The 24,995-nt window shown below is 57.8% G+C and overlaps 2 protein-coding genes across 2 annotated transcripts; both read left to right on the top strand.

Moving 5' to 3' along the window:
- The first annotated feature begins 383 nt into the window (after positions 1–383).
- JUND (JunD proto-oncogene, AP-1 transcription factor subunit) lies at positions 384–2,281 on the top strand. The gene has a single exon (XM_012443627.3). It carries the CDS (start codon positions 523–525, stop codon positions 1,573–1,575), a length of 1,053 nt encoding a protein of 350 aa, XP_012299050.3. The 5' UTR covers positions 384–522; the 3' UTR covers positions 1,576–2,281.
- Positions 2,282–10,155: 7,874 nt separating this feature from the next.
- Positions 10,156–23,267, top strand: IQCN (IQ motif containing N). Its single transcript, XM_064382133.1, is given in 4 exon segments — positions 10,156–10,168; positions 13,856–13,962; positions 13,964–16,984; positions 22,287–23,267. Coding segments are annotated over 4 exon segments (4,122 nt in total).
- Positions 23,268–24,995: the final 1,728 nt, after the last annotated feature.

Genomic DNA, 24,995 nt, shown 5'->3' on the forward strand with positions numbered 1-24,995 from the left:
ACCCCCGCCCCCGCCCAGCCGGGGCCCCACGCGCGGATACGGGGCGGGGCCTCGGGGCGGGCGGGCGCCCGGGCCCATCACGCCACCCGGGATGTCCCTTGGTGGAGGCAGCGCCGGGGAGATCGGTCATACACAGCGGTCCCGGGGCGGGGTGACCCGGCCCGGGCGCGCGGCCTGCCCCCATGACGTCAACCCACAAGGCAGCGCGCTGTTGTGCCGTTTACCGCGCGTCGCCGGGGCAACGGCGGCCGGGCGGGCGTCGGCGGCTTGGCCCCGCCCCTCCATGCAAATGAGCGACGTCACCCGCACCCAATGGCGAGCGGGGGCGGTGAGCTCATCGCGCGGAGCCGAGGCTATAAGAGGGCGCACAAGCCGCGCGGCGCAGGAGCCGCCGCCAGCGGAAGGCCGGGCGCAGCGGCCGCGGCCGGGGAGGGCGCAGGGCCGAGCGGACGGGGGGGGCGCGGGCCCCCCGGGAGGCCGCGGCCACTCCCCCCCGGGTCGGCGCGGCGGGGGAGGCGGAGGATGGAAACACCCTTCTACGGCGATGAGGCGCTGAGCGGCCTGGGCGGCGGCGCCAGTGGCAGCGGCGGCAGCTTCGCGTCCCCGGGCCGCCTGTTCCCGGGGGCGCCCCCGACGGCGGCGGCCGGCAGCATGATGAAGAAGGACGCGCTGACGCTGAGCCTGAGCGAGCAGGTGGCGGCGGCACTCAAGCCCACGGCCGCGCCGCCTCCGACCCCCTTGCGCGCCGACGGCGCCCCCAGCGCGGCACCCCCCGACGGCCTGCTCGCCTCGCCCGACCTGGGGCTGCTGAAGCTCGCCTCCCCCGAGCTCGAGCGCCTCATCATCCAGTCCAACGGGCTGGTCACCACCACGCCGACGAGCACGCAGTTTCTCTACCCCAAGGTGGCGGCCAGCGAGGAGCAGGAGTTCGCCGAGGGCTTCGTCAAGGCCCTGGAGGATTTGCACAAGCAGAACCAGCTCGGCCCGGGCGCGGCCGCCGCTGCTGCCGCCGCCGCCGCCGCCGCCGCCGGCGGGCCCTCGGGCACGGCCGCGGGCTCCGCGCCCCCCGGCGAGCTGGCCCCGGCGGCGGCCGCGCCCGAGGCGCCCGTCTACGCGAACCTGAGCAGCTACGCGGGCGGCGCGGGGGGCGCGGGGGGCGCCGCGACGGTCGCCTTCGCCGCCGAGCCCGTGCCCTTCCCGCCGCCGCCGCCCCCGGGCGCTTTGGGGCCGCCGCGCCTGGCTGCGCTCAAGGACGAGCCACAGACGGTGCCCGACGTGCCGAGCTTCGGCGAGAGCCCGCCGCTGTCGCCCATCGATATGGACACGCAGGAGCGCATCAAGGCGGAGCGCAAGCGGCTGCGCAACCGCATCGCCGCCTCCAAGTGCCGCAAGCGCAAGCTGGAACGCATCTCGCGCCTGGAGGAGAAAGTGAAGACCCTCAAGAGCCAGAACACGGAGCTGGCATCCACGGCGAGCCTGCTGCGCGAGCAGGTGGCGCAGCTCAAGCAGAAAGTCCTCAGCCACGTCAACAGCGGCTGCCAGCTGCTGCCCCAGCACCAGGTGTCCGCGTACTGAGTCGGCGCGCGGGGCGCATGCGCGGCCACCTTCCCCGAGGGGCGGGCTCGCGGGGGGGGGTGTCGTGGGCGCCCCGGACTTGGAGAGGGTGCGGCTCTGGGGACCCCCCTTCCCCAGAGTGTACCCAGGAACTCAGAGAGGGTGCGGCCCCCGGGGGATGCCCCCGAGGGTGCCCAGGACTCGGAAGGGGCGCCCCGGACTCGACAAGCTGGACCCCCTGCACCAGGGGGGGCGAGCGCATGACCCCCCGCCCTCGCGCTGCCTCTGTCCTCCGCGCGGCCGCCCCGTGTTGCACAAACCCGCGCGTCTCGGCTGCCCCTTTGTACACCGCGCCGCGGAAGGGGCTCCGAGGGGGCGCAGCCTCAAACCCTGCCTTTCCTTTTCTTTAACTTTTTTTTTTTCCTTTGGAAGAGAGAAGAACAGAGTGTTCGATTATGCCCTATTTATGTTTCTACTCGGGAACAAACGTTGGTTGTGTGTGTGTGTGTTTTCTTGTGTTGGTTTTTTTAAAGAAATGGGAAGAAGAAAAAAAATTCTCCGCCCCTTTCCTCGATCTCGCTCCCCCTTCCGTTCTTTGGACCGGCTCCCCCTCTCCCTTTTTGTTCTGTTTGTTTTTTGTTTTGTTTTGCTACGAGTCCACATTCCTGTTTGTAATCCTTGGTTCGCCCGCCCGGTTTTCTGTTTTCAGTAAAGTCTCGTTACGCCAGCTCGGCTCTCCGCCTCCTTCTTCCCCCGCCGGGGCCTGGCGGGCTGGGCGGAGCCTGGCCCGCTTCCCCCCACACCCCCGCCTCTCTCTCCTCCTTCGGTCCGAGCTCCTCCCCTCGTTGGGAGGAAGCAAGGAGCGGGCGTCCGGGAGGGGCCCGCGCTTCCGGCGTGCAGCGAGCGCCCTCTAGACGCGCCTGGGCGCGGGGCCGGCTGAAGTCCAGATTGGGGTCTTTGACCGGCGTTTGGAACTAGCTAATGCCCCCTTGCCTTTTGGGAAGGAGAGATTTGGAGGTGGAAACGGCATAGCCCCAGCCCAAGAGAGTAAGAAAGAGGCAGAAACTTACAAAACTTTTTATTTAACCTTTTGGGCCTTGGTCTGCCTGTCTGTAAGATGGGGAGAAGAACCGAAAAACTTGCCCCATAAAGTTGTGACAATTAAGGGAGTTTCTGTTTACAGAGCAGTGCTTGGCTTACAGTGTAAGCTTTTATTCTCATTTGTTGAATTGGGGGATGCTGAGGCCCAGGACAAGCTGATGGACCCAGGACCAGGAGGAAGGTGGCACAGAAATTATCTCCCTGAAGTTCGCTCCTCCTCCCAACATCCTACTTCCCGCTTAGGGAAACCTAAGGTTCAGAGAGGTTGAGCAACTGGCTTGACATCACACAGCCTTTTAAGGAGACTGTGCAGAGACAGCCCGACCTTGGCTTCTTCACTTCAGAGCCTTGACCCTAGGTTTCCTGCTTCTCCTGCCTGCTCTGGCCTTTGCTGTTAAGACCTTGAACCTTGGGCTTCCGACTCATTGGGAGCCCCGAGGGATGTGACATGAGGGGCCAAGGTCACACAGCAAGTAGGGCTGGTGGTCATGTGTACCTGTCCAGCCCTGTTAGGGAAGGCCGCTGAATTGTACCCATTTTGCAGATGAAGAAACTTGCAGAGAAGGGCCGCTGTCCTTGGCCAGGGAGAAAGTCGGGCCTTCCCACCAAGAGCTATATTGGGCTTTATTTGTTTGCTTGAGACAGAGTCTTGCTCTGTCACCCAGGCTGGAGTGCAGTGGCGCCATCTTGGCTCCCAGCAGCCTCTGCCTCCTGGGTTCAAGCGATTCTCCTGCCTCAGCCTCCCAAGTAGCTGGGATTGCAGGTGCACACCACCACGCGTGACTTAATTTTTTTTTTTTTTTTTTTTTTTTGAGACAGAGTTTCGCTCTTGTTACCCAGGCTGGAGTGCAATGGCGCGATCTCGGCTCACCGCAACCTCCGCCTCCTGGGTTCAGGCAATTCTCCTGCCTCAGCCTCCTGAGTAGCTGGGATTACAGGCACGCGCCACCATGCCCAGCTAGTATTTTGTATTTTTAGTAGAGATGGGGTTTCACCATGTTGGCCAGGCTGGTCTCAAACTCCTAACCTCAAGTGATCTGTCTGCCTCGGCCTCCCAAAGTGCTGGGATTCCAGGCCTGAGCCCCCGTACCCAGCCAGGGTTTGGTTTGTAGCTGTCACCTTGCCTTGTGGGAGGCCGTGCAGAAACTTCAGCAGGGCCTGAAGGAACCTGCTGAAGGGAATGAGGCTGAGATGGGAGAGCAACTAAGGTTCAGAGAGGTTGAGCAACTGGCTTGACGTCACACAGCCTTTTAAGGACTGTGCAGAGACAGCCCGACCTTGGCCTCCTCACTTCCAAAGCCTCGACCCCTCATTTCCAAAGTCCTTGATCCACAGGACACTGAGAATGACACCCCGGGGTCAGAGTGTCACTGGTAGGGAGACTGGGTCCCAGTGAGGTGCCAGTTGGCATCTGTGTGACCTCTGGCGAGTCCTCTTCCCCCAACGGCCTCCATATCCTGTGCTGTGAGATGGGTGTTTGTATCCAGAGTAACCTCGCTCAGGTCAGAAGTCAGAACTGGGAGGTGCTCGGGGATTGAACAGTGATCACACTCAATGATGGTGTCTCTGTAGCCCCGAATTTGTAGAGAAGGGGAGGCCCAGGGAGGTTTTGGGAATTGCCCAATGTATATGGCAGGGCAGAGATTTGAACCCAGGTCTCTTGCCTGCCTGACCGCCTGCCTCCTAGTGGTCTAAGGCAAGAGGCCTCCAAGGAAACTTGCAGAGAGGAGGAGGACACATTTTTTTTTTTTTTTTTGGAGACTGAGTCTTACTCTGTCTCCCAGGCTGGAGTGCAGTGGCACGATCTTGGCTCACTTCAACCTCTGCCTCCCAGGTTCAAGCAATTCTCCTGCCTCAGCCACCAAAGTCGCTGGGATGACAGGTGTTGGCCGCCGCACTCGCTAAGTTTTGTATTATTAGTAGAGACGGGGTTTTGCCATGTTGCTCAGGCTGGTCTCGAACTCCTGAGCTCAAGCAGTCCACCCCGCCTTGGCCTCCCAAAGTGCTGGGATTACAGGTGTGAGCTGCCACACCTGGCCTGGCCTCACCGGCATTTACTGACGCCTAGTTGGTGCCCACTGCCTGGAGGCCAGCCCTCCAGCCCTCCAGTTTGATGGGAGAGTGAGGCAGGCATGAGCTGTGATATGAAGGGCTTTTTTGAAACCACAGATCTCACCCACTACTTGAAAACTTTCTGGAAAGAAGTCCTGACTGCACCAGGTCCTGGGCTGGCCAGTGTCTCCCTTCGGGAACCTCTGCACCCAGATTCTCAATTCCTGCCCTCCTGGCCTCAGGGCCTTTGCACAGCTGCAGCGGTGGCTCTGTGCCAGCTACTCTCCCCCAGTCACCCAGCAGAGCGCCACCTCCCAACCTCAGCTGCACACTCTCTCCTCGGAAGCCTGTCCCCAGTAACCTGCAGGCTGGGCCAGCACCTTACTGGGCTCCCACAGCCTCCAGTTGCCCTGAGCACTCCCAGTTGCGTTTACCTCGTTGACAGCACAGAAGGGACTTGTTCTGATGAAACATCCAAAGGACGGGCTGGGCAAGGTGACCACACGTGTAATCCCAGCACTTTGGGAGGCTGAGGCTGGCAGATTACCTGAAGTCGGGAGTTCGACGCCTGCCTGACCAACACGGAGAAACCCTGTCTCTACTAAGAATACAAAATTAGCCAGGTGTGGTGGCACATGCCTGTAATCCCTGCTACTCAGGAGGCTGAGGCAGGAGAATCGCTTGAACCCGGCAGGCGGAGGCTGCAGTGAGCCGAGATTGCACCTTTGCACTCCAGCCCGGGCAACAGAGCAAGACTGTCTCAAAAAAAAAAAAAAAGAAAAAACCTACAAAAATTAGCCAAGTGTAGTGGCGGGCACCTGTAGTCCCAGCTACTCAGGAGGCTGAGGCACAAAAATCGCATGAACCTGGGGGGTGGAGGTTGCAGTGAGCTGAGATTGCACCACTGCAGTCCAGCCTCAGCGACAGAACAAAACTTCATCTCAAAAACCAAACCAAACAGAAAAACAGACAGAGGATGTAAACCCATCCAGCTGCCATCTGCCATGTCCCTGATTTTGCCCAAAGCCACACCCACAGTATAGAGAAGGTTTTGGAGGGGTGGTCTTTGCAGAGGGAGGCCGGGCACCCCTGCTGGCTCCTGCCCTGGCGACCCCCAGCGGCTCTCTAAGGAAGCCAGGCGGAGGCTTCTGGACCAGGCTGGCTTTGGCTGGAGCCAGCTGCACGGAGTCCAAGGCATGTGTCAGCCTTAGCCCAGCCAGCAGTGACTCATGCTGGGCCCCAGCCCAGCCCCGGGAGGTGACCCAGGACAGTGGCCTGACTTCCCCTACAGGGCTGCGGCTCAGGGTCAGTGCCCACTTCTGCTGGGCCTAGTGGGGATCCCAAGAGACATCAAGTCCGGCCCCACCCCAAGGACCCCCCAGTCTCCGAGCCAGACCCAGGACATTGGTCAGAACCCTGACTGGCCCATGGCACCCCCTTTTTGGTTCCTTCCCTTGTAGCCATTTTACACCCCCAAATTCTTTGAGTTTTTTGTATCCCCAGGCCTGGGGCAAATTGTAGCATACAGTAGGTGCTCAGAAAATGCCCACAGCTGGCTGGGAGCGGTGACTCACACCTGTAGTTCCAGCACTTTGGAAGGCCAAGGTGGGCAGATCACCTGAGGTTGGGAGTTTGAGACCAGCCTGACCGACATGGAGAAACCCCATCTCTACTAAAAATACAAAATTAGCTGGGTGTGGTGGCTCATGCCTGTAATCCCAGCTACTTGGGAGGCTGAGGCAGGATAATCCCTTGAACCCAGGAGGCGGAGGTTGCGGTGAGCTGAGATCGTGCCATTGCACTCCAGCCTGGGCAACAAGAGTGAAACTCCGTCTCGAAAAGAAAATGCCCACGGGATGAAAGACTGAAGCTGCCTCTAGGTACATGGAGCGGGAGATTTGGGGTTCCCTCTATGCTGAGAACCCCTTCTACTCAGGACGAGCACGTGTAGGTAGCAACCACCATGACCTTTGGCCCTGCCCCGCATCCTGCCTTCCAGACCCTGGCTGTGCCTTCTAGCATCCCCTCCCCCACAGGAGCTGGCAGGGATTGGCCGGAACTTGGCTTTGAGTCACAAAGCTGCCATGCCACCAGGGCCCCAAGACTGGCTGTTCAGACTGCTGGGTTCAGCTTCAGGGGCAGGTGAGTGGGGCTGGTGGCTTCGGGGGCAGGTGAATGGGGCAGGTGGAGGGCTGGTTTGTGGGGGCTCATGGGGGACCCTGTCGTTCTCCTCTGACCCCCAGTGCCTTTAGAGTCCTTCTGGGCCTTCTGTGTGACTCGAAATGATGGGGCTCTAGGGATCCCCAAAGCCTCGATGGTGGATTTGTTCACCTGTGATGGGGGACATCCTGGAGAGCCTGTTATGTCTCTTTATTATTATTATTTTTTTAAAGATGGGGTTTCACCGTATCGGTCAGGCTGGTCTTGAACTCCCAACCTCAGGTGATCTGCCTGCCTTGGCCTCCAAAGTGCTTGGATTACAGGCATGAGCCACCACGCCCATCCTCTTTATTCTTTGTTTAAATAAATAGAGACAGGGTCTCGATATGTTGCCCAGGCTGGTTTCAAACTCCTGGGCTCCAGCGATCCTCCCACCTTGGCCTCCCAAAGTGCTAGGATTACAGGCATGAGCCACTGCACCCGACCAAGCCTGTTGTGTCTTCGGGAACTTGAGGACGGTGATCTTACCTCCTGTGACAGATAGGGAAACTGAGGCTGAGAGGGTTTTACTCAGAATTACTGAGCCAGTCACTTGGCTTCTGTGTCCAGGGGGGCCCTGTCCCTTCTTCTCATCTCCCACAATCCCATTTCTCATCCCTTCTGGTTGAGTTCCTTTGAAGAGTTGTACCGTTTGGGATGAAACCTTAGCCCCTGGAAGGGGCCCATTCAGCTCCTTAAGCTGCCGACTCCAATTTCAATTTCTTTCTTTCTTTTTTTTTTTTGAGATGGAGTCTCGCTCTGTCACCCAGGCTGGGGTGCATTGGCGCAATCTCGGCTCACTGTACCTCTGCCTCCCGGGTTCAAGCGATTCTTCTGCCTCAGTCAGGAGTTCGAGACCAGCCTGACCGATGTGGTAAAACCCCATCTCTAATAAAAATACAAAAATTAGGCTGGGCACAGTGGCTGACACCTGTAATCCCAGCACTTTGGGAGGCTAAATGTGGGCGAATCACTTGAGGTCAGGAGTTCGAGACCAGCCTGGCCAACATGATGAAACCCCATCTCTACTAAAAATACAAAATTAGCCCGGCGTGGTGTTGCACGCCTGTAATCCCAGCTACTTGGGAGGCTGAGGCTTGAACCCAGGAGGCAGAGGTTGCGGTGAGCTGAGATTGCACCATTGCACTCCAGCCTGGACAGTAAGATTGAAACTCCGTCTCAAAAAAAAAAAAAACCACCACCAAATGTTAGCCAGTTGTGGTGGTGGGCACCTGTAATTTCAGCCACTTGGGAGGCTGAGGCACGAGAATCTCTTGAACCTGAGAGGAGGAGGTTGCAGTGAACCGAGATCGCACCACTGCACTTCAGCCTGGGCGGCAAGAATGAAACTCTGGCTCAAACAAACAAACCAAAGCCTCCACGGTGGCCCATACACACTGAAAGCCTGCTGCATCCCCCAGCACAGAGGTTTCCAGCGCACATCCACAGCAGCAAAGCGAGCGCAATGCTAAACCTTCTCAGTAGAGGGCGCTGGTGATAACCTGTTGATTACCTGTTCCCACACCTGCACCCGGAGGGCGGGCCTTTTGCTAGTTCTGCGACTCCAGACCAGCTCTGGCTTGGCCAATCCAGCAAACATCTCGGCTACTGGTTAGGTGGGTCCACGCTTTCTCCAAAGAAGTCTGAATCCTCTCCAAATTTGCCCCTTTTTTGGGGAATCTCCCTCAGCCCCAAAGTACCATATAGAATTTCCTTTTATACTTACCCTTTAATCACAATCGTTCTTTTTTTTTTTTTTTTTTTTTGGAGACAGGGTCTCAGTCAGACGAGGTGACTCACACTTGTCATCCCAGCTACTTAGGAGGCTGAGGCACAAGAATTGCTTGAACCCAGGAAACGGAGGTTGCAGTGAGCCGAAATTGAGACACTGCACTCCAGCCTGGGCCATAGAGTGAGACTCTGTTTCAAAAAAATAAAAAAATAAATAAAAATAAAAAGAGACAGGGTCTCACTCTGTCACCAGACTGGAGTGCAGTGGTGCCATCATAGCTTATTATGGTCTCAACCTCCTAGCGGCCTCAAATCATCCTCCTGCCTCAGCCTCCCAAGTAGCTGGGACTACAGGCACATGCCACCATGCCCGACTAATTTTAGTATTTTTAGTAGAGATGGGGTTTTACCATGTTGCCCAGGCTGGTCTGGAACTCCTGGCCTCAAGTGATCCACCTGCCTCGTCCTGACAAATTAATGGGATTACAGACATGAGTCACTGTGCCCGACCTATTTTTTTTTTTTAAAGACGGGGTTTCACCATATTGGTCAGGCTAGTCTCCAACTCCTGACCTCAGGTGATCCGCCTGCCTCAGCCTCCCAAAGTGCTGGGATTACAGACGTGAGCCACCGTGCCCGGCTTTTTTTTTTTTTTTTTTTGAGACAGAGTTTTGGTCTTATTACGGAGGCTGGAGTGCAATGGTGTAATCTCAGATCACTGCAACCTCTGCCTCCTGGGTTCAAGACATTCTCTTGCCTCAGCCTACCAAGTAGCTGGAATTACAGGCATTCACCACCATACCTGGCTAATTTTTTGTATTTTTAGTAGAGACGGGGTTTCACCATGTTAGCCAGGCTGGTCTCGAACTCCTGAGCTCAGGTGATCCTCCTGCCTCAGTCTCCCAGAGTGCTGCGATTACAGGCGTGACCCACCAAGCCTGGCCAATTATTATTATTTTAAGAGACAGTTCTTGCTTTGTTTCCCAGGCTGGTCTCGAACTCCTGGCCTCAAGTGATCCACCTGTCTTGGCCTCCCAAAGTGCTGGGATTGCAGGCAAGAATCACTGTGCTAGCCTGGACACCATTTCCAATGCCTGGGTACCATGCCCTTGTTTGATTAAGCCATCTCTGCGTTGATAGTTTGGGCTCCTTCCAGTTTTTCCTCTGCTAAACAATACAATGTTAAACATCCCTGAACATCCTTGTCTATGCGTTGCTCGCAGAACCTCTGCTAATCACCGTTTCGGTCATTTCCAGATGTTTTGTTTGATTTCTAGCTACAAACTAACACTGGAATCAATTTCCTTGTGTACTCATCTTTGCAGATTTGATTTTTTTTTTTTTTTTTAGAATTCAGTGTTTTTGCTTTTAACATCTCTTTTTGTGTCGGTCTTGAGGACAGAGCCAGCCCAGGGCAGTGTGGCTGCACATTGCCTGGGATGAAAGGCTGAAGGCTGCCTCCTCTTGCATGCTGGCTTCTGAGATTTCACCGTCTTCTCCTGCTTCTCCTCCAACTCTATGACCCTTCAAGGTAAGAAGATGGCCCCTGGGCAAGGGGTCTGGCTAGTCCAGCCTGAAGAGAGGGGCTTCTGCCAAGCCAGTGTGCTGTGCTCCAGGCTATGCATCAGGGTGGCTGGACAGTGTCCCAGCTCTCTCTGCATCCTAGTTACTTCTGAAAGCCACAGTCACCCACTTTTTCTTCCCTCTTTCCATTCTTCCATATGCCATTTACCTGTCCATCCCCTGATCCACCCACCCACCCATCACCATCAGTCTACCTCCTGTTGGGTTATGGCTTCACCAATGTCACCAATCTCTCCAGCTCTCTTTAATTTCATTTATTTTCCTTTCTTCCTTCCTCCTTCCCTTCTCTTCTCTTCCCTTCCCTTCCCTTCCCTCCCCTCCCTCCCCCCTCCCCTCCTTCCCTTCCCTTCCCCTCCTTCCCTCCCTTCTTCCTTCCTTCCCTCCCTCCCTTTCTTCCTTCCTTCTTTCTTTCTTTCTTTTTTTTCTCTTTCTTTCTTTCTTTTCTTTTTTTGAGACAGAATCTCGCTCCAGGCACCAGGTTGGAGTGCAGTGGCGCGATCTTGGCTCACTGCAACCTCTGCCTCCCGGGTTCAAGCAGTTCTCCTGCCTCAGCCTCCCGAGTAGCTGGGATTACAGGCACAAGCCACCATGCCCAGCTAATTTTTGTATTTTTAGTACAGACGGGATTTCACCATGTTGACCAGGATGGTCTCAAACTCCTGACCTCAAGTGATCTGCCCACCTTGGCCTCCCAAAGTGCTGGGATTACAGGCGTGAGCCACCACACCCGGCTTCCTTCCTTCCTTCCTTTCCTTCCTTCTTTCTTTCTCTTTTCTCTCTTTTTCTTCCTTCCTTCTCTCTCTCTCTCTTTCTTTCTTCCTTTCTTGACAATTTCACTCTTGTTGCCCAGGCTGGAATTGAATGGCACTACCTTGGCTCACCACCTCCCAGATTCAAGCAATTCTCCTGCCTCAGCCTCCCAAGTGGCTGGGATTACAGGCACCCACCACCATGCCTGGCTATTTTTTTGTATTTTTAGTAGAGAGAGGGTTTCGCCATGTTGGCCAGGCTGGTCTCGAACTCCTGACCTCAGGTGATCCACCCACCTTGGCCTCCCAAAGTGTTGGGATTACAGACGTGAGCCACTGAGCCTGGCCTTCTTTAATTTCACATTAATTTATCTTACTTATCTGCTTGTCTTACATCTATTCATGTACCCACCCACTCATTCATTCATTCATCTTTCCACACATTTGTCCTTCCCCCTACCCATCCACCATCCGTCATTCATCCATCTATGTATCCATTCATCCTCCCACCCACCCATCATTCCATTTTCCATCTACCCATCTACCTACCCACCCACCCACCCATCCATCCACCCATTCATCCACATAGTCCTCCTCCCTCTATCCATTTATCATTCAATCCATCCATCTATCTGTCTGTCCATCCACCTATCCATTTATCCACGTACCTATTTTTTTTTTTTTTTGAGACGGAGTCTCGCTCTGTCACCCAGGATGGAGTGCAATGGTGAGATCTCGACTCACTGCAACCTTTGCCTCCTGGGTTCAAGCAATTCTCCTGCTTCAGCCTCCCGAGTAGCTGCAATTACAGGTGGCTAAGTTTTGTATTTTTAGTAGAGACGGGGTTTCACCATTTTGGCCAGGCTGGTCTTGAACTCCTGACCTTGTGATCCATCCGCCTTGGCTGCCACCACGCCCGGCCCCACCTATCTATTCACCAGTCAGTTTGCCTATTTATAGACCCATCTGCCCATCCATCCATCCATTCATCCACCAACCCTTGCATCCATCCATTCATCTATGTATGTATCCATCCATCCATCCATGCATGCATTCACCCATTCACTCATCCATCTATCCATCCAGCTACCTATCCCTCCCTCCTTCCCTTCCTCCCTCCATCCATCTACTTACATATCTTCTCTCCTTCCCTCTATCCATTTATCCATCCACCCATCTTTTCATCAATTGATTCACCTATCCCTCCATTCATCTGCTCATTCACCCATCAGCTCATCCATCCATCCATCCATCCATCCATCCATCCATCCATCCACTCACCCATGTGTCCATTTTTCTGTTAATCTGCCTTATTTATTTATTTATTTATTTTTGAAACGGAGTCTCACTCTTGTCACCCAGGCTGGAGTGCAGTGGCACGATCTCAGCTCACTGCAACTTCCTCCTCCTGGGATCAAGCAATTCTCCTGCCTCAGCCTCCTGAGTAGCTGGGACTACAGGTATGCACCACCATGCCCAGCTCATTTTTGTATTTTTAGTAGAGACGGAGTTTCACCATGTTGACCAGGATGGTCTCGATCTCTTGACCTCGTGATCCACCCGTCTTGGCCTCCCAAAGTGCTGGGATTATAGGCATGAGCCACCGCTCCCGGCCGAGATGGGGTTTTACCACGTTGGCCAGGCTGGTCTTGATCTCTTGATTTCAAACAGTCTGCCCACCTTGGCCTCCCAAAATTCTGGGATGACAGGCGTGAGCTACCGCGCCGGCCAATTTTCCTTTAACACTTTATTCGTCAACTTCATTTATCTCTTCTTCCAATCCTTCATCCGTTTCTCAGCCCATCCACCATTCACTCATCCACTGATACATCCATTCGGTATCTAGCCCTGTATCCATGTGTCCATCCAACTTCCAGTCCACTCCCTGCTGATCAGTCAAGGTGCCTGCCCGCCCAGTACCAAGCCCTGTGACTGAGATGGGGACACAGAAATGACTGTCTTCTAGTATTCACAGTCAATGGGGAGCGGCAAATAATCTCCCCCACCACACTTCTCTCTCTCTCTCTTTCACACACACACGTACGCGCACGCACACACACAGACACACACACACACACACAGCGAGAGAAGCAAACAGGAAATTTCCAAAACGTTGTGATCAGTACTTTACTCAGGGTATATCTAAGATAAAGTTTGAGAAGCAGGCCGGGCGCGGTGGCTCACGCTTGTCATTCCAGCACTTTGGGAGGCTGAGCCGGGTGGGTCACCTGAGGTCAGGAGTTCGAGACCAGCCTGGCCAACATAGCGAAACCCCATCTCTACTAAAAATACAAAAAATTAGCTGGGTGTGGTGGTGGGCGCCTGTAACCCCAGCTACTTGGGAGGCTGAGGCAGGAGAATCGCTTGAACCTGGGAGGCAGAGGTTGCAGTGAGCTGAGATTGCACCACTGCACTCTAGCCTGGGCGACAAATGTGAAACTCTGTCTCAAAAAAAAAAAAAAAAAAAAAAAACAGGGCCGGGTATGGCGGCTCATGCCTATGATCCCAGCACTTTGGAGGCCAAGGCGGGCAGATCTCGAGGTCAGGAGATGGAGACCATCCTGGCCAACTTGGTGAAACCCTGTCTCTAAAAATAAATAAATACATAAATACATAAATTACAAAAAAAAGCAGGTAAGTGGTTGGGCATTCAGGTGGCATGCACTGTGTGCAGGATGAAGTGACCATAGGATGATGAGAAATGGATATAGGGACAGCAAAGGCCACTTGAGAGACGGAGGGAAGGACAGAAAGAAGGAGGAGGAAGATCTCAAGGTGCCAGGAACAAGAAGAGCTGGGTCCGGGGGGCCAGTGTCCACCCCAGCCAGGAGACCTCTGGTCTGCAGGACCTGCCGTGCCCTGACCACCCCCTGCCGCCCCCACAGGCAGAGCTGACCTGCCCGGGAATCAAGGCGATGCAGTCGGCCACCCAGGTCCAGTTCACCAAGCAGCTGTCACCCAGTGGGCAGTGCGTCCTCCGGCCCCCGCCCACCCCTGGTCTCCCGGACACAATGGAGAAAGCGACTCCACAGCCCCAGCACCAGGGCCCCAAGTCCAAGGAGCATCTTCTGCATCAGCCTGCCCGAGCCGAGTCGACGCCCCGCCACATCCCACGCCTCCGGGCTGTGGTCGAGAGCCAGGCCTTCAAGAACATCCTGGTAGACGAGATGGACGTGATGCATTGCCGCGCGGCCACGCTCATCCAAGCCAGCTGGAGGGGCTACCAGCTCCGGCAGAAGCTCATTTCCCAGATGATGGCAGCCAAGGCCATCCAGGAGGCCTGGCGGCGCTTCAGCGCGAGACACATCCTTCGCTCCAGCAAGCTGTCGGTGAAGAAAGCGAAGGCGGAGGAGGGGGACATCCCTTATCACGCCCCACAGCAGGTGCGCTTCCAGCATCTGGAAGAGAACCGCCTGCTGTGCCCACCCGTCAGGGTGAACAAGGAGACCCAGTTCCCTTCCCGTGACAATCTGGTCCTCTGCAGGCCCCAGTCGACCCCGCTCCTGCAGACCCCCGCAGCTCAGGGCGCCCCAGACCCCTGCATGCAGGCTCCTCGTGCCGCCGGAGTCCCGGGGATGGCCTTCCTGCCACACCAGATGGTCACCATCAGATTTCCCTGCCCAGTGAATCCGGACGCAAAATGCCAGCCGTGCCTGCTGACCAGAACCATCAGAAGCACCTGCCTCGTCTGCATAGAGGGTGATTCAGTGAAGGCCAAACGTGTCACTGCCCGGACCAACAAAGCTGGGGCCCCGGAGACACTGTTGTCTGGAAGGTGTGGCCAGGCAGTTATGGGACCATCCAGCAACCAAACCCAGGGCCCTGTGGCAGCAGAGACCCTGAAAGCCCCTTTCCAGGTGTCCCCAGGACCCACGATCACCAAGACCCTGCTCCACACGTACCCAGTGGTCTCCATGACCCTGCCGCAGATGTGTCCAGCGTCCACAGTGACCAACACTCCACCCAAGACTAGCCCGGTTCCCACAATCACAACAACCAAGACCCCAGCCCCGACATCTCCGCGGCCCGCAGTGACCAAAACTGCGCCTCACGCGTGCCCCATGCCCACCGTGACAGAGCTCCAGGTGCACCCCGCAGCCTCCGGCACCGGCACCCCCCTGCAGACGCACCCTGCAACCATCATGGCCAGGAACCCACCTCAAGTGTGCCTTCTGGCTTCCATCATGAGGAGCCCGCCCCAGATATGCCCAGGGCCTTCCATAGCAAAGACTCCATCCCAGACACGCCAGGCAGCCGCCCCAGCCAAAAACCTGATGCAGACGTGTCTGGCAGCCACCATGTCCAAGACTTCATCCCAGATGAGTCCAGGCGGGGTGACGAAGCCCTCGCCCCAGACGCGCCTGGCAGCCATCATAACCAGGACCCCCGCCCAGTTACGCTCGGTGGCTGCCACCCTCAGGACCCTGTGTCTGGCCTCTCGAGCAGCGGGAAGCGTCAAGGCTCCACCTCCAGCGGCGGTTGCAGCCGGAATTCCCAACACCCCAGGCTCCACCCACGAGAACCAGCCCAAGGCCAAGGCCGAGGTGAACGTGAAGCCGGCTGTGGAGGTGGTCAAAGCCTCGTCCCGCTCCTGTGTGGCTGAGAGGAAGATCAGGTGTCTGCCCCAACCACATCCGGGAGCTGGGGACCCCAGGGCACCAGCCAAGCTTCCTTTAGAAGCCAAGAAAATCGAGACCGGCCCCCAGAGACAGGTGAAAATAGACACGGCACTTAAGACTGGGACAGAAGCTGCAGAAGAAGGGGACGACCCACCTCACCTGTTTGTGCCTATAGAAGAAATGGCTGTCACCCTGCCCCAGGGACAGCTGGCTGCCCCACTGACCAACGCCTCATCCCAGAGACATCCACCCTGCCTGTCCCGGAGACAGCAGGCCCCCCCGCTGACCAAAGCCTCATCTCAGGGACATCTGCCCACCGAACTGACCAAGACCCCATCCCTGGACCATCTGGTCACCTGTCTGAGCAAAGTGCATTCCGAGACACATCTGGCTGCAGGTGCCATGAAGGTCCAATCCCAAGCACATCTCTCCACCTGTCTGACCAAGACGCAGTCCCAGGGGCAGCAGGTCACAGACATAACCAAGTCCCTCATCCCAGTGCACCAGGCTGCTGATCTCAGCAGCAAGACCCATTCCCAGGTGCTCCTAACCAGGTCCAAGTCACCCAGCCAGGCCTGCCAGCATCTAAGTGCCCTCAGCGCTCCACCCTGGGCCAAGCCGGAGGACAGACGGACTCAGCCGCAGCCCCACAGCCAGGTGCCGGGGAAGACCACTCAGCGGGGACCGTGCCCAGCAGCCTCTGAGGTCCCGGGTATGCTGGTGCCGCTGATGGCACCCACCGGACATTCCACATGCAATGTTGAGTCCTGGGGGGACAGCGGGGCTGCACGTGCCCAGCCATCAATGCCCGGCCAGGCGGTGCCCTGCCAGGAGGACACGGTGGGCTCCCTGCTGGCCTCCCTGTGTGCTGAACTGGCCACGGTCCTGGCATCCCAGGAAGATCTCCGCATTCTGTTGGCCAAAGCCCTCTCCCAGGGAGAAATCCGGGCAGCTCTGAACCAGGCCCTGTCCAAAGAGGTCCTGGGTGCTGCTGTCACCAAAGCGCTGCCCCAGGGTGTGCTGAGCCTGGGGAAGACGCTGTCCTCGAGTGAGCTGCGCCTGGCCCTGTCCCGAGCCCTGTCCCAGGGCGAGCTGCGGGCGGAACTCACCAAAGCCATACAGGGTAAATTGGCGGAGGTGCTTAGCAAGGCTTTGACGGAGGAGGAACGGGTGGCTCTGAGCCAGGCCCTGTGCCAGGGCGAGCTGGGTGCCGTCCTGAGCCAGTCTTTATATCAGGCGGCCCTGAGGACTGGAATCATCCTCCCCGAGGCCACCTCAAAATCAACAGGAAGCAGAGTGACTAAGACACTGGCCCCGGCGGAGGTGGCCTGCAGGGGCAGTCCGTCGGCTGCGTGGGGGCCCTGCCCGGGCCCCATGAGACCATGGGCCAGCAAGGTCAGGGATTCCCAGGTTGGGGTCTGGGGGCGTTTCACCATGGGCCAGCCTGCTGGGCCCTTGGAGGAAGGGGGGGACGGGGTCATGTTGGGGGGGTCACCCTGCTTATCCGTGGTCACTGTGGGAGCCTCCATGACAGGTGGCATAATCACCAGCATTCAGCAATGCCCCCTGATCACTGGGCTGTGTCCCGTGCTGCCCCGGGAGAGGGGACCCAGCAGAGACTCCTCAAATCTGGACTTGAGCCGCAAGTTCCAAAATGAAAATGCACGCCTGAGCCTAGAGCTTGGTGCATTGGCATCAGATTTGAACCCCGAAGGGAGTGGGGAGGGCCCCATTTTGCCCAGGCCGTCCCACGTGCAGCCACCCCTGAGTCTGTGGCCGCCTCTCATCGCCAGTGGTGTGGGCTCAAGCATAAACCAACCCTCCACGACTTTTGGCATGGCCCCGAGCTCCCACAAGCCACATGTGGTCAGCAGGATGGCCTCTCGTCCGTCGACTGGGAAGGGGAGGGAGGCTTCAGGCAGGCTTCTGTGCAGCGTGGGCGGTGGGAGCGCTGGCCATGTTCACCAGCCTCACCCCGCGTGCGGGAGTCCGAATTAGTGTCCGTCCTCAGGGGTTAGCAGGGCGCATCCTGGTCTCCACCAACCCTCAGTGGCCAGGGGCCATCAGCAGCCATCTAGGGCTTCCAAGGAGAGCCTGCGGAGGAGGTCTCAGCCCCCAAATTGCAAACAGGCCTCCCCGGGTACCAGGGAGGTGATCGACAAGGGGGCCCCAAGTCCCTCAGGCATGCAAGACTTGCGGTCTGTTTCAAGTTTCCCCAGGCGATGCACTGACGCACGTTCGTCTGAAGACATCCGTCTGTGGACAGGGGAGGGATCGAACGCAGGATTCCGTGTCTGCCCTGCTCTGTCCCCAGAAGCCGGCCACAGACCACCAGCCATCCATCCTCAGTGAGCTGGTAGGCAGTTTGCCGCAGGATCGAGACGGTGACCTGGCTAAGAGCTTCTCCCAAGGCTCTGCAAGCCATAGCCGGGAGAGCAATTCCGAAAGCTCCCTGCAGAGCTCTAGCTCCTTCAGCCTTTCAGCCGTGGCCGTGGCCAGCCTGCCTGCTGTCAGTAAGATAGATGAGTCATGGGAAGGCAGTTTAGAAGGGGACCTTGCCCAGAAGCCCCTTTTTCCTCCGGAGTCCATGAGGACACTCCAGAGGTTTAAGGATACGCAGGAGACTGAAACTGGCTCTAGGTACGTGACCCTACGCTTCCCCTACCAGCCCACTCCAGCCTTGGAGAAAGTGCCCATTTTCCAGCGCAGCTCAGTGTCTAACCACGTGACTTTGCGTGTTCACTGGGGCTCAGAGACTGCGATCCCTCAGTTTTCCTTAGACAAGAGCTCTGTGAATCTGATCCAGATGTCTCAGGCCACCGTCAAAACAGAGCTGAGGAGGACTCTGTTGTTAGGTATTGTGGTCCCCACGACATGTAAGCCACCATCTGTGGCCGTCAGCTTGGCTCCAAGTGTGTCCCAGGCTACACTGGCCAGCAGGGTAGCCCTAAAGCCAGGACAGGCATCAGGGTCCAGTGGGCTGGCCCCAAGTCTATCCCAGCATATAGCATCCAGTAGGGTGTCTGCAAGGCTAGCCCCCCATCTATGGCTAATGGGGTGACCCCAAGGCTACCACACTCCTCTATGCTTAATAGAGTGACACTGAGACCAGCACAACCATCTGTGGTGAGCGGAAGGTCCCCAAGCCAAGGACACCCATCAAGGACCTTTGGAGTGGCCTCAAACCAAGGCCACCAATCAATGGCTAACTGGGGGTCCCAAAAGCTAGCCCAGCCATCTGTGGTCAGTGGGGAGTCCTCAAGCCTAGCCCAGCCATCTCAAGCCTTTGGGGTGTCTCCAAGTCCAGCCTACCCATCTCAGGTTATTGGGGAGTACCCAACCCTGGCCCAGTCATCTCAGCCCACTGAGGTGTCCCCAAGCCCAGACTACCCGTCTCAGCCCTCTGAGGAGTCTCCAAGTCTGGCCCAGCCATCTCTGACCATCAGAGTGTTCCCAAGCGTAGCTCAGCCATCTCAGACTATTGGAGTGCCCCCAAGCCTAGCCATGCCATCTCAGACCATTGGAGAGTCCCCAAGACTAGCTCACCCATCTATGGCCATTCAGGAGTCTCCAAGCCTGGCTCAGCCTCCTCAGGCCACTGGGGAATCCCCAAGCTTGTCCCGGCCATCTCAGGCCACTGGGATGTCCTCAAGTGTACCCCACCAGTCTGTGGCCAGTAGGGTTTTCCCAAGCCTAGCCCAGCCATCTCAAACCAGTGGGATGTCCCCTAGACGAGATTACCCGTCAATGGCCTGCAGGGTGTCCCCAAGCCGAGCTTATGCATCTATGACCTGTAGGGTGTCCCCAAGCTGAGCTCATCGATCTATGCCCAATGAGGTGTCCCCAAGCCTTGCCCAGCCATCTCAAGCCACTGTGATGCCCTTACGACCAGCCCATCAATGTATGACCTATGGGGTAGCCCGAAGCCTAGCCCAGCCATCTCAAGCCACAGGGACGTCCTCAAGACTAGCCCACCAACCTATGACCTGTGTGGCGTCCCCAAGCCCAGCCCAGCCACCTCAAGCTATTGGTGTGTCCCCAAGCCTCGCCCATCCATCAGGGCCCTGTGGGTTGTCTCCAAGCCTAGCTCGTCCGTATGTGGCCAGTGGAGCAGCCCCCAGCCGGGCCTACCCACCTCAGACCACTGCAGAATCCCCAAGCCAAGCCCGACCATCTGCGGCCCCCAGCCCAGCCAAGACGCATTCATCCTGTAGCCTGGCCTCCAGCCTAGCTGAGCCAGCCGCAGCCCCCGGCCTATTCCCGCCATCTGTGGCCCTGAGGAAATCCCTGAGCCTGGCCCCGTCACCCTTGGGCAGTAGGCTGGCCCCAAGCCCATCGCAGCCATCTGTGGTCAGTGGTATGTGCCACGGCCTCAGTAACCCACGCTGGGGCTCTGGGCTGGACTCAAACGTCTGCGGCGCTCAAGGGCGAGCACGGTAGCCCCACGTCCATGCCACCCACCGGCATTTGTTTCAGTTAGCCCCGGTGGACCGTATCCCTCTGTGGCTGGAAGCATGGGCCAGGGTCTGAAGCAGCCATCCCTGGGTGCCGGGGTGGACCCATGTGCAGAGCCTCTGATGGTTAGTGAGACGATATCCAGCCTCCAGGCCTCCAAGCTCAACGACATGTCCCCGGGGTTCCATCCCCCACCCAGCGTGCGTGGGAGGCGTGTGTGCCCAACCTCTGTGGTCAGTGTTTCAACACCAGATCTCTCCTGGGATGGTGAGGAGGCCTGCCGTACAGGCCAGCGAACCACGCCTCTGTTCAGGGGCGTGGCTACAAGCCATCCCCAGGGGCCCGTGGCTGATGCTATGTTCCTCCGTGGGTGCCAGGGGACCCCGTCTCCTGGCCTAGTAACCATAGTAAGTGGCACTGGCCAGAGTCAGTGTCAGGTGGCCAATGGCATGGCTTCCCTTGCACCCCAGGTCTCTGAGGCAGGTGGGGCCACAGGGAAGCCCCCCAGCCCCTCTCTGGCTTCAGCGTCCAACAGACCGGGCGTGACTCAGTCTAATCTTTCCCGGAACAGCGCGGGTCCCGGCATCTCCCAGATCAATGTCGTTATTCCAACACACGTAGACCTCTCGCACTCTTCTGAGGCGCCCACGGCCCCACCCAGTTACCAGCAGAGAGATGCCACTCCTCAGGACTCTCTGAAGGGCAGGGCTGGTTGTGGTGCGGCACGGGGTTTCGTAGCCGGGAGGATGGGCACGGGCGCGGTCCCAGGCACTACGCCCGGTGGCACAGCCTCCAGCCTTCCCCCGGGGTCCAGCATCCCAGGCACGGGTCAGAGCCTCCCTGCAGGTTCTGTGTCCAGTTGGGTCGCTCCCAGTCTGGCAGATGGAAAGAAGCCGAGCCTACCCATAAGACCCTCTGCTAGCTTAGCTGCTCCAAACTTGCTCCCAGGTTCAGTAGTGAGTGGGGCGAGCCCAGGTGTCCCCTCTGGTTCTGTGCCAACAATGGGGACCTCTAGTGTGGCTCAGAGCCGCCCCAAGAGGTCCATGCTGATTGGAATCACTGCCCGTCCTTACCACAAAGCCCTGGCTGAGGAGAGGTTGACAGTCGCTTTGCAGATGTCCCACGCCACCAGCCTGGCTCCAGTTCACTCCCCAGCCCCAGTCGCTAGTGGCACAGCCAGGAGTCCTTGCCCAGTGCCCACGGTTCTGTCAAGAGCCTTACAGTTGAGCCGAGATGCCGCGATGATACCATCTGGGGCCACAGGCCACCAAGCTGAGCTGGGAGAATTGGATGAGGCTCTGTCCCAAGCGTCAGGATCAAGCGGATCCAATGACGTCATCAGCAAAGCTGGGGTCATTGATGCAACTCTGTGGATGTACCCCAGTCCTCCGAGAGCTTATGGGGGCCATGACCATAGGTCCCCGTCTGAGAAAGGGACTATTCCCCAAGGCCAAACACCACTGTTCAAGGAGGTGGCTCCCAGCCATGCTAGTGACATGGTCCCTGTCCCTTTTCAGGCCCTGGGTTTAGCTAAGGCTCCCTCAGTGTCTCAGCAGGAGTCGGCTCACACTAGACCCCCAAATCACTATCAGGGTATAGTGGCTTCTAATGTAGTCTCGGGATCACCCCAGCTGGCCCATGGCAGTCCTGAGGCTTCCAGATTGCTTCCAGGTTCTGTGGCCGGGGTGGGGAACCCTAGTCTTCCCCAGAGGTCAGGGACCGCCAGCATGGTCTCACACGCGCCACCATATCTGTCCTCGGCTAGAAAGGCATCGTCCAGTCCCTTCCAGATGGAAGCTGTCCCCAATGCACTCCAGAAAACAGTGTCTGGAAACCTGACTCAGAGCAGCCGCTGGGACTCCACAGGCCCTAAAAGTTCCTACAGATCCATGCATGGTAGTATTGTTTCGGAACTGCTAGAAAGTTCCATGGCCAGGGTTAGGCTCTTCCAGGCTGTGCAAAGGCAAGCATCCCAGGCCTGAGCGCGAGGTGCTGCAAACCCCACGTGTCTCCCCCTGCAGAGGTAAGACCCATCATCCGCACTGGGGAGATGACGCACCCCTCGGCCATTCCCCCGCTGGTCCCCGGAGTCTGGAGGGTGTCTCTAGGCTACAAGTCCTCCCCGAATGGTTCCCTGCGGCCCCTTTTTAACCAGGAGTCACCGCGGGGATCTTAGGACTCCTGTAGCCCCCAGAATCCTGCCGTTAGTCACAAGACACCCCTGAACTCCACTATACTCCAGGGCCCGTCGGATGCTGGTGTGGCTGGTGGCCAATCGTGGAACCGCGGCATGCCCAGTGTGGTGGTCAGGCCCATGGACCGCGGCGTGGCTCGGAGCAGCGCATGGGAGTCGGCCAGGGGTGCTGCGTCCTGGGAGACCCTGAACCACAAGGCGGTGGTGCATCCCAGATGGTCCGGGGAGCTGATGGTGTCCATTCAGGCTGCAGAGGAGAGCCTCATCCTGGCAGTGGTCACGATCCAGGCGGGCGCCCGTGGCTACCTAGTGCGTCGCAGGATCCGGGTGTGGCACCAGAGGGCCGTGGTCATCCAAGCAGCTTGGCGCGGCTACTGTGTACGGCGGAACCTGGTGCACCTCTACAGAGCCATCACCATCATCCAGGCTGCCTGGCGCGGCTACTGCACCCGCCGGAACCTCGCCCGGCACCGGCAGAGGCTCCATCCCATCCTGTGGGCAAAGCTGGGTGGCAGGGTCCGGGTCCCGACGGCAGGCAGCCGCTTCCAGGATGGCAGGGCCAGGACCGTGTTGGACCATCGCTGCTTCCAGTCCTGCCAGCCACACGTGTGCAGCGTCTGCCACTCCCTGAGCGCCAGAATGGGGAGCCCGCCCAGCGTGCTGATGCTCGTGGGCTCCAGCCCTCGCACCTGTCACACCTGCGGACACACCCAGCCCACCCGCGTGGTGCAGGGCATGGGCCGGGTGGCTGGGGGCCCCGAGGCAGCGTCCTGGGCCTCCGTCTCCCAGAGGGCTGTCCTGAGTCCCAGGCAGCCGCGTCACCAGGACAAAGCGGCCACAGTCATCCAGTCCGCCTGGAGAGGCTTTAAGATCCGACGGCAGATGAGGCAGCAGCAAATGGCAGCGAAGATGGTTCAAGCCACCTGGCGAGGCCACTACACCCGGAGCTGCCTGAAGAACCCAGAAGCACTCTTGGGACCAGCAGGCCCCCGGGCCAGCTCCCGGCACACACATCGGCCCTGCTCCTAGGACCCTGGCTCCCCACAGTGGGGACTTTGTGGGAGGCATTCGTGGCTCCCCAGGCCTAATGAATTAAGTCCTCCACAGCCTACAAATCGGGTGATGTGTCTGGGTTAATGGAAGCGGTTTGGGTACGGTGGGGGAGTCTGGAACACCCCAGAGGGAAGAGGAACTCTGACGTTTCCAACCACGTAGTATGTATCTGGGGTCTGTGGCCAGGACGGGGACCTCAAGTCTTTTCTGGAGGCCAGGGGCTGCCAATGTGGTCTCACCTGTGCCCTTGCCATATCCACCTACGGGTAGTGGGGTGGCATCCAGCCCGTCCCAGATGGAAACTGTCCCCGATGCACTCTAGAAACGTGTCTGGGACCCGGCCCAGAGCACACACCTCGAGTCCCTCACCCCTAAAAATCCTACAGGATGGCTGGGTGCGGTGGTTCATGCCTGTAATCCCAGCACTTTGGGAGGCCGAGGTGGGCGGATCACCTGAGGTCAGGAGTTCGAGACCAGATTGGCCAACATGAAGAAACCCTGTCTCTACTAAAAATACAAAAAATTAGCTGGCCGTGGTGGTGCACGCCTGTAATCCCAGCTACTCGGGAGGCTGAGGCAAAAGAATCGCTTGAATCTGGGAGGTGGAGGTTGCTGTGAGCTGAGATCGCGCCACTGCACTCCAGCCTGGGCAACAAAAGCAAAACTCCATCTCAAAAAAAAAAAAAAGTTAAAAAAAAATAGGCCAGGTGTGGTGGCTCATGCCTGTAATCCTAGCACTTGGGAGGCTGAGGCGGGTGGATCACCTGAGGTCAGGAGTTAGAGATCAGCCTGGCCAACATGGTAAATCCCCTTCTCTACTAAAAATACAAAAAAATTAGCCAGGCATGGTGGTGCACACCTGTAATCCCAGCTACTTGGGAGGCTGAGGAGGGAGGTTGCTTGAATCTGGGCATTCGAGGATGCAGTGAGCTGTGATTATGCCACTGCACTCCAGCCTGGGCAACAGAGTGAGACCCTGTGTCTAAAAAAAAAAAAAAACAAACGCTGGGCACTGTGGCTCATGCCTGTAATTCCAACATACTTTGGGAGGTTGAGGCTGACCTCCTAATAGGAGTTCAAGACCAGCCTGACCAACATGGTGAAACCCTGTCTCTACTAAAAATACAAAAATTAGCCTGGCGTGGTGGCACGCACCTGTAATCCCAGCTACTCAGGAGGCTGAGGCAAGAGAATTACTTGAACTTGGGAGGCGGAGGTTGCGGTGAGCCGAGATCGCTCCATTGTACTCCAGTCTGGGCGACAGAAATCCAGGATAGAAATGCCAGAAGGTTTGTCATGTCCTCAAAAGGCCACAGTCTGGGTGAGACAGAGGACAGAGGAGGACAAGGACATCCCCAGCCCTGCAGGTTCTGGGACAGGATGGAGGTGGGGGCACTAGGGGTTCCCAGAGGGGGCAGCCTGGCCGGAGGAGGGGTGGAGGGAGTGACAGCAGTGTGTGGGCAGCTATGGAGTCAGGAGCAGTGGAAAGCGGCCGGGAGGGGCAGGGTGTCTTTAGCGGATGACTGGGTTTGAGAGCTTCTGGGTCATCGTGTTTAGAAGGAGTGGAGTCCAGGTGAAGAGGGCGGGAACCGCGCCCTGGGGGAGCAGGAGCGCCCAGGAGAGGCTCCACACCCTGAAAAGCCCCACCTACACCTCACCCCTGCACAGTGCAGTGCTCCGCCAGCAAGGGGCGCACGCGCAGGT

Source organism: Aotus nancymaae, unplaced genomic scaffold, assembly GCF_030222135.1.
Source record: "Aotus nancymaae isolate 86718 unplaced genomic scaffold, 86718_ANA_hifiasm-v0.15.2.pri h1tg000028l, whole genome shotgun sequence".
NCBI classification, from domain to species: Eukaryota; Metazoa; Chordata; class Mammalia; order Primates; family Aotidae; genus Aotus; species Aotus nancymaae.